Below are 9223 nucleotides of genomic sequence, written 5' to 3'. Positions count from 1 at the left end.
TTTAGCAATTGTTGGTACCGGATCACCGCCTGGTTGTTGCCTTAAAGCTTGTGTATGGTTCCTCAACGATTGTGAGATGTAGTTTTCACGAACGACGTTGTATATAGCTCAACATTTTTATTTCCTGGATGAATAGGTGTATCGACAATTACCCATGTATATGTTTTTTACACCATTCACTGACATGGCTGAACAGGAGCACGTTTTGTTATAGAGGTTCGCAGTTCGAGCCCAGCAGCCGCCCTGGTGAATACTGCAGGCGTATCGACCGAATATAACGGGCCGCCTGCTCCACAGTGGACATTAAAGATTCAGTGATAAGTAGGCCATGTGTGCTGGTGTCATCATGCAAATTTCAAAAACCGCTTGGAAATTACTTAATAAGGAAAATACAAACTACATGGTCCCCCCCCCCCCCACGACTGCGAAATTACTGCAGACTGTGGGTGTAAAAGACAGCTCCTTTGTAATAAAATGGTACGAATGCCAAATGTGCGAACGATTCGATTTGACGATATCTCCCATGGAACGGGGCAACTGCCTTGACGCGGCTAAGAAGCGTGATGATATCCTTCGGCACTTGCGTGACTTCGCCACGAGACTTATCGACGCATGCATCCACTTTGCGTCTGTTATCCCACGCTTACCCACTCTTGAACTGCTGACCACCACCACCACCGCCTCCTCTGCTTCCCCCCCCCCCCCACCAAACTCCAGCGAGTTTAAATCCTCAAGCATAGGTACGGCACGGAACGAGAGAGCAGTCCAGGGACATCGCGTTCAGAATCACCCCACCAGGAGCAGCAGAGGAGCTACGGTGGGCACAGAGAGAGAGAGAGTTTGGGACGGAGAGATTCATACGCGGCCTTTTTTAATGTTAAATAACTTTAGTGTAGTGCCGTTAGCCACACGCGTGATTGCAGTAATTTATTAACACGTTGGGTTTTGTTCGTTCGAATTTTTGTTTATTCTCATTGCTTTGCCGCGGTGCAATCCTAAACTCACACTCCTTTAATGCTGTCAGCGCGAAATTGAAATATATTTGAAATTATATTTGAAATTGCATTGGCGATTCTCTAAATCTAACCTCGTCGCAATTATACCATCGCTGTTCCCTTGCAGTTTAAACAAAAACAGCATCAACAAAATCAGGACGCCTGCTACATTTCGCGGGACGAACAAACCCACCGCGGGTTTACGCTGAACACAGAGAGAGAAATAAAGAGAGAGAGAGACAGAGAGGGCATCGGCCAATCTTCTCCCCCACCCGCCCATCCTCACAGCCTCCAGATCGTCACATCTTGCTCGCGTTGTATCGCCATCGACGGTGCAGCTCAGGTTTGGTTGCCGTGACCGAGGAGTTTCCGCCGCAACCCCCTCCAAAACAACAACAGCAGCGACAACAACAACAACAGCAGCAGCAGCAACCATGGGCCAACAACAGATGGGCGGAGGGGAGAGGATCCCGGGCGAGCAGGAGATGGGAGTTGCGGAGCTGCAGGAGTGGTACAAAAAGTTCGTGGTGGAGTGCCCAAGCGGGACGCTCTTCATGCACGAGTTCAAGCGCTTCTTCGGCGTCCAGGACAACGACGAGGCGGCCGAATATCTGGAGAACATGTTCCGCGCGTTCGACAAGAACGGGGTCTGTACCCGCACGCCACCTGGGCCCCCCATCGTGTTGCGTTTCGGAGCGTGTCCAAGGGCACCGAACAGTGGTGGTCGGCGATCGAACAATAACAACAACTAAAATAACCCCGCTGCAAATCAAGGTTTTATGCTCTATAAAGTTAGTGGGTTTCGTGAGATGAGCAAGGTTGTACGAGTTCGGGAAAATAAATAAAGAAAAAAGAGACCACGGGAGGGAAATACAAAGCGGAGCGGTGTGAGGGTCGGGGCAGGCGGTGTGTGTGGTGGGGTGGATCGATCCTGCAGAACGATCCCTCCACATGGGTGGAGAATTCAATACGTGAGGTTAAGGGGAACGCGAACCGCGAAATTCGTAGTGATTAGAGAGTGATAAGAAGAGCGCGTGACCGCTTTACGTCTATCAAGTGCGCAGTGAGGTGTTGTCGTGCCTGCACCCCAGGCAAAGACAACGGTATTCCTACTTTGGTCAATATTAGTGCTTTGTGTGGTCGCAAATAATTACTGACTTTGCTAGCAGGGGGTTTAATTTCTCACGGAATAATTTCTGGGTCGCTGGGAGACACAGAACCAGGCGTCGCAGTCATAGTGATAAGGTATACTGGACGTGGTGTGCTGCGTATGCAAATATTTCCCAGGGTCCTTGACCTGGACAGACCCAGCTGAAATTGAACCCTGGTCTCCAACCTTACGTGGTTGGCAGCGACAGCACGCATTCGTCTAGCGAGAGCAGCCCACCCCACGCATAGAACGGGAGAATTCTTGGCTTAGAAGAGAAGCCAAATATGTACGTAAAGATGCAATGTCCATAGTGCCAACGCGTCTACTTTGACTATTTTAAAAGCTGTCGTGATTCGATGCTGTTGTGCCGGTACATACCTTTGCGCGTGATCTCTTTCCACGTTTTGTCGAATTCCGATCGTGGCGACCTTAACAGCGCAGTAGCGCACACTGGCAAAAGGTGCTGGTGTTTATTTTTAATCCACACGTACTGGGCAATTTAGGAACGATGCATACCGCAAGTACTCCACCCAATGCCTCGTGACTCATTTATCCAGAGGTGACGTTGGTTCCATGACAACTCCGATTATAAGCAGCCCCTGAATTCGTAAAATTATCCACTGTTATCTGAGATTAATTTTTCCCCGCGAGATAAGTAGAGTAAATTGACAGATAATGTGATCTGCGATATTGGTTACCAACTCCCACGTCACCAAACATTAAAGGAGTTTTCTCCACGATAATTTTTTGGCTGGAAGTGGTGGCTCACGCGTTCCTAGCAAGGGGGTAATGAGCATCAACAGCCCTTCGTTTGGTGGCACGAATACCAGAATCGTGTTGAGTAACTGCAGTGTGACATATGTATTGTTTTACATCTAAGACAATCTTATTGTTTTCACACAGAGACTGCTTAAACATTTTTGTGAGAACAACCGATCCGTTTTTTTTTAAAGATGGGATTGAGTACCAATTATATTTCTTGAACGACAAATATCCTTTCGATTTAAAGCTTTCGTGACTGCAGGGATTCATATTATTGGTTCTTTCGGTAAAGTCACGTAGAAGGGAAATAATAAAATATTTGATAGTTTTATTTTTATTATTTTATTATTTCCCTTCTATGTGACTTTACCGAAAGAACCAAGAAGACAAATATCCTCTTTTACGGGAAAATACCTTGAAGTATTCTTCCAATACACGCGCATAAATGGAAACAACTCGCAACATTTATCACTAGCACTGCCCTATAACAGACATAACACATATAATAGACTGATGTTTCAGATGACGACCCTTCTTCAGTGCAGAGAGAGACAGTAACGGCAGAGAGACTGATTTGTAGTTGGAGGTCACCACTTTACACCGTGGAGGCCTCGAAAGAGCTGGGACATTTTAAGAATGTTGACAGATTAACAGGTCTGAATTGACAAGATCAATCGTCTATTCGTAGACATTGAGTATCAAATAAAACACAAGAAAGTTGGCGAATTCACATTTTTGAGTTTCAGTATGAACGGTTTTTAATTCACTTATTGTTCAATCACCACGCAGTAATATCCCTGGCATTTTGAAAGATAGTTGTAAAGATTTGTATTTTACAGTCAACATTCCTGTAAGCCAGCTTATTAACCAAAGTTATGCATATTTTCCCGCATCTCCGATTAGCATGGTTGGCTACGTATCATGCGAAAAAAGTTCAAAATACATACATTAATGACACTTTAACACGTACGCTTTCGTGACCAATATTATCCATAATACAGTTTTTTCGTGGTTAGATCGCGTAATAAATATATAAACGTGTCGTTAAACCCGCCACCACCCTACATAGCCAACTAGTAAGGTTTGTCACGTAAACGGAACATGCCAACGCGTTACCAGTACAGCACACCGGTGTGTTGATGAGCAAATCCACAACATTTACAGACTGAGTACTTCAACCACAACCAAACCTTGCCATTTTTCGATTTAAAGCTTTCGTGACTGCAGGGATTCATCTTCTTGGTTCTTTCGGCAAAGTCACGTAGAAGGGAAATAATAAAATAATTAAAATAAAACATAATGAAATAATTCTCACGACGTTTCGGCCACAACGCAAGCAGCCGTCCTCAGGTGAAGAACAGGTCTGTCCCTTCCACGTGACTTTACCGAAAGAACCAAGAAGACAAACCTTACCAATTGGCTGTGTCGGGAGTGGTGGAGGGTTCATATTCTTAGGTTTTTTTGGTAAAGTCACGTAGGTAAAACATTAAAATTAATAAAAGTAAAATAAAATAAAAATCACGACGTTTCGGAGGCAACACAAGCCTCCGTCTTCAGGTGGAACCGTCACAGCCACGACAGCTGTATCAAGTAAATTTACTTAGTAAAATTTACTTTTATTTTATTTTACTTTTATTAATTTTCATGTTTTACCTACGTGACTTTACCGGAAAAACCTAAGAATAGTGGTGGAGAGTTTAACGACACACATTCATACGAACGCGATGTAACCCGATCGCTGACACGGTGGCTGTGTCCGCCGCCCCCTCCCGTCGGGTCCTGCACGCAGGACAACACGATCGACTTCCTCGAGTACGTCGCCGTGCTGAACCTGGTGCTGCGGGGCAAGCTGGAGCACAAGCTCAAGTGGACCTTCAAGATATACGACAAAGACGGCAGCGGCTGCATCGACCGCCAGGAGCTGCGCGAGATTATCGAGGTGCGAGCATCGGACTCCGTCAGAGGAGTCCCATTGCGACGAGCGTTTCAGAATCATATTCTTAGGTTTTTTCGGTAAAGTCACGTAGGTAAAAAATTAAAATTAATAAAAGTAAAATAAAAAAAATTAAAAATAAAATAAAAATCACGACGTTTCGGAGGCAACACGAGCTTCCGTCTTCAGGTGGAACCGTCACAACACGATAGCTGTATCAAGTGAGCGTTTCAGAATCAAATATCTGGATTTATACTGTAGAAGGAATCCATTGAGCTGTAAAGCGCTTTCTCACAGATGCCCAACAGGGACACGGAGTCGCAATGTGACAAATGAAACTATAAACTTTTTTTTTGTATCTTACCAGGTAAAGCCCACTGACTTATTAGATTGTTTTTTCAGAAGCGACCTGGCCACAAATGATAGCCCAACGCAGTGGCTTATCATGCGGAAATTTAAAGCGGCAAAGATTATCTAAATAAATCTCAGTCTGTCTCGGAGCGCTCGTCAATCCTCAGAACATGTATCTATTTATACCGTCGGGCGGGGAGGCTGTGATTGGAGGGCATAAGGAGATTGGACAGGAGGCCCCAATTAATTCCTCGGAGGGTCCATCCCCAGCAAAAGATTTAGTTTCAGGTAAATCTGGGGTTGGTATCGTTTGTATATTCGATTCCTTCCATTTGCTGTTGATCACCACCGATACCCGATGTCGTACACTCCACAGCTATTCACCGTTGTTATTTAATACGTTCTGTCATATATATTTTTTTCAATTTAATTTTAAATATTATGTACGACTTGTAAAACTGATCCGAAGATAAATCGAACGAAACTTCTCCTCGTTCGGCGCATCGCTGGTCGCAATGCGCTCAGCGACGAGGCCCCCCTACTAAAGCCCCTCGCGTTAATCCGACCCTGCCCCGTGCCAACGGCGCCCTGCCACCGTCCCCGAGCACGTGGAGTTGGGGAGCTTCGCTTTCGGGGGCGAGAGGTGCCGCAAACAGTCGCGTCGACCCCAAACCCGAACCCAAGACGCAGCAGCAGCAGCTGCACGTATCCACTAGGCGTCAATACTCAATACGATCGCCACTCTCGTGTACCTGTGCGTACACGTGGAGCCCCTTTGTCAATCCACTGCCCTGGATGAGGGTCACCCGATGCCACGTGGGTCGTGGGAGTTGGTTGACCATACTTCCCCACGCCGGTCGCTGCGGGTTTGGGAAACGGGAAACGGCTCGCAATTCGTAAGGTTGCGAGTTCAAATTCTAGGTCGGGGATTTGACTCAGACCATCACTCCTCCAGGGTCCATAAATTGAGTGCCACTTTGTGGGGCAGTGAGAGCCCCGCCTCTGCCATAGGAATGTGGAATTTCCGCCACTGGCTCGGGGCTATGGGAAGGAGATGAGCAACGCATCAATGTCCATTTCAGCAGCAAATCCTTTCGTGAATAACCCTTCTGAGCGCGATGCCTTTCAGTCCATCTACAACATGAAGAAAGCCATCAATCAGCAGGATGAGGGTCCCCTTCTCTCTCCGGACGAAGTCTGCACCCGCATATTTAGGCTCATGGATGACAACGATGATGGTAAGGCGACATAACTACAACCAAAAACAACCGTGTGACTCAGTGGCATAGCGCGGTTACCATGGGCTCTGGTGCATGAAACATGACCAATTTACCCCCTTCTTCATATCCCGGCGCCTAGGCCGTGGCGAGATGTTAACTACCTCGCTTGGTATGCAGGAGGTCGTGGGTTCAATCCCGCCGCTGACGTCTGTATATTTGGAGTTTGCATGTTTTCTCCGTGGTCGTGTGGAATTTTCTCCGGGTACTCCGGTTTTTCCCTCCATATTTAGAAACATGCGTTTAGATGAGAGTATGTGGCTGCTGTACATTTCCACACGATAAGCCACTTCGTTTGGCTATCATTTGTGACCAGGTCACTGCTGAAAAAGAGCTATATAGCTCAGTTGGCCTTAATAGGTAAAATAACAATAGTAAACAGTTGTAGTTTGTTTGTGTGTGGTGGTTACCCACTCGAGCACTTTTTCTGGCTCAACCCTGCTGCTTTGCTTCAAAACTTGGATTCGATTAGGTGCATTCTGGGTGATTTATGCAGGAGAAACTTACATGAATTCATGCAGTATTTACAAATGTTCATTCCGGTGCTCATGGCGCGGGGTTTCGCAGGCGAGCTGTCACTCGAGGAGTTCCTGGAGGGTGCGCGGAAGGACGCGTGGGTGCTGCGGATGCTTCAGCTCGAAATCGACCCCAGCATCTGGTTCAGCGAGAATCGACAGAAGAACACCATGCTGAAGCAGTGAAACTGCCTTGCCCTTCCCTGCCCTGCCCTCTCCTTCCCTACCCTATCCTCTCTCATCATGCCCTTTCTTGCCCACTACTCTCCCAACATGCCCTTCTCTGCCCTCTCCTTCCCTGCCCTCTCCTCTCCCACCATGCCCTTCTCTGACCTCTCCTCCCTACCCTCTCCTCTCTCATCATGCCCTTTCTTGCCCACTACTCTCCCACCATGCCCTTCTCTGCCCTCTCCTTCCCTGCCCTCTCCGCTCCCATTATGCCCTTGTCTGCTCTCTAACATGAATATATAAAAGAGCTAACATTTATAACAATGAGCCTTCTTTAGAAGTAATGCACGTGATATTGACTGAAATTTTACCCTACTACAGTATATAAAATTTGTCTGCTATAAGACAGTGCTAATGACCAGGGTTGTTTATTAGACAGGCAAGAAGATGCACACACATTTTAGAGAGATTATTACTATTTGAACCAATATTACTCTCGAATATAATTGCTGGCTACAGGCATATGATTAGTTATCAGATTATTCAAATGTATGCTCACGCTCGCGATTCATCCATTCCATCGTGCGTGTAACGATTGCTCTTTACTATGTTAAAAAATGCATGCTCATGTTAAATGTAGACGAATGGGATGAGCAAAACAACACGCATGAAACAAGAATGTACGGGACAGACAGACAGATGAGACGAAATAAAATCCATTCTTGAATCGAACAGCAATTCCAAATCATGACATTTCATCACATTGAACAAGGGGTGGGTTCTTCCATGCTCATAAATGGCCAGGCATCTCATTGTGTGACTTGTAAAAACAGCAAAGATCCAAACCCGTGATTTTTTTTTTTAAACGGTCTTGAGATTCTGAGAGATTTTCACGTATAAATATACAAATTGTGGTCATTTTTCCCACTACGGTATTGTGGAATATAATTAATAGCCCATGAGCAACAGCCTATTTTATATTCTTGGCTTTCAACCTCTAACTGTCAAAATAGATAAACAGACAATATGTCTCTTCACGATCAAAATAAAACATTTCAATACAACCCATTGTTCCCACGGCCTTCTGGAAGTGCATAATTTCAGCAGCATTGATTAAGTACAGTTTAACACGTAGGCTTTCGCAACCAATATCATCCATAATAAAGGCCTTTGGGTTAGATCGCGTAAATATATAATTGTGTCGTTAAACCCGCCACCACCCGACACAGCCAATTCGTAAGGTTTGTCACGTAAACAGAACATGCCAATTCGTTACTAGTACAGTACAAAGCCACAACAATTACAATCTGAGTACAATAAAACTCTGGGCCGTATTCTTTGGTTCTTTCAGTTTAAGTCACGTAGATATGAAAAAATATATAATAAAAATAAAGTGAATAAAAATATCACGACGTTTCGATCGCAACATAAGCAGTCGTCATCAGGAAAAGGGGTTATCCTCTAAAGGCAAACTGTTCATGAAGGCTTGGAGATGGGCGTAGCCCAAGTATATCAGCAGCACCAGCAACATGGCTGGGGCAGTAACGTCAATGCAGCAGCAATGCCAATGTATCAGCAATGCCAATGTATCAGCAATGCCAATGTAGCAGCAATGCCAATGCAGCAGCAATGACAATGCAGCAGCAATGCCAATGCAGCAGCAATGACAATGCAGCAGCAATGCCAATGCAGCAGCAATGCCAATGCAGCAGCAATGCCAATGCAGCAGCAATGCCAATGCAGCAGCAATGCCAATGCAGCAGCAATGCCAATGCAGCAGCAATGCCAATGCAGCAGCAATGCCAATGCAGCAGCAATACCAATGCAGCAGCAATGCCAATGCAGCAGCAATGCCAATGCAGCAGCAATACCAATGCAGCAGCAATGCCAATGCAGCAGCAATACCAATGCAGCAGCAATGCCAATGCAGCAGCAATACCAATGCAGCAGCAATGCCAATGCAGCAGCAATGCCAATGCAGCAGCAATGCCAATGCAGCAGCAATGCCAATGCAGCAGCAATACCAATGCAGCAGCAATGCCAATGCAGCAGCAATGCCAATGCAGCAGCAA

General features: G+C 45.8%; 1 protein-coding gene across 1 annotated transcript; it reads left to right on the top strand.

Moving 5' to 3' along the window:
- Positions 1-1128: 1128 nt before the first annotated feature.
- GUCA1B (guanylate cyclase activator 1B) lies at positions 1129-8210 on the top strand. Its single transcript, XM_078601709.1, has 4 exons — positions 1129-1642; positions 4697-4846; positions 6321-6429; positions 7036-8210. The coding sequence occupies exons 1-4, from the start codon at positions 1430-1432 to the stop codon at positions 7167-7169; spliced, it is 606 nt and encodes a 201-aa protein (XP_078457835.1). The 5' UTR covers positions 1129-1429; the 3' UTR covers positions 7170-8210.
- Positions 8211-9223: the final 1013 nt, after the last annotated feature.

This window comes from Lampetra planeri, chromosome 16, assembly GCF_965212315.1.
Source record: "Lampetra planeri chromosome 16, kcLamPlan1.2.h2, whole genome shotgun sequence".
NCBI lineage: Eukaryota > Metazoa > Chordata > Hyperoartia > Petromyzontiformes > Petromyzontidae > Lampetra > Lampetra planeri.
This window is presented reverse-complemented; position numbering and strand designations above follow the sequence as displayed.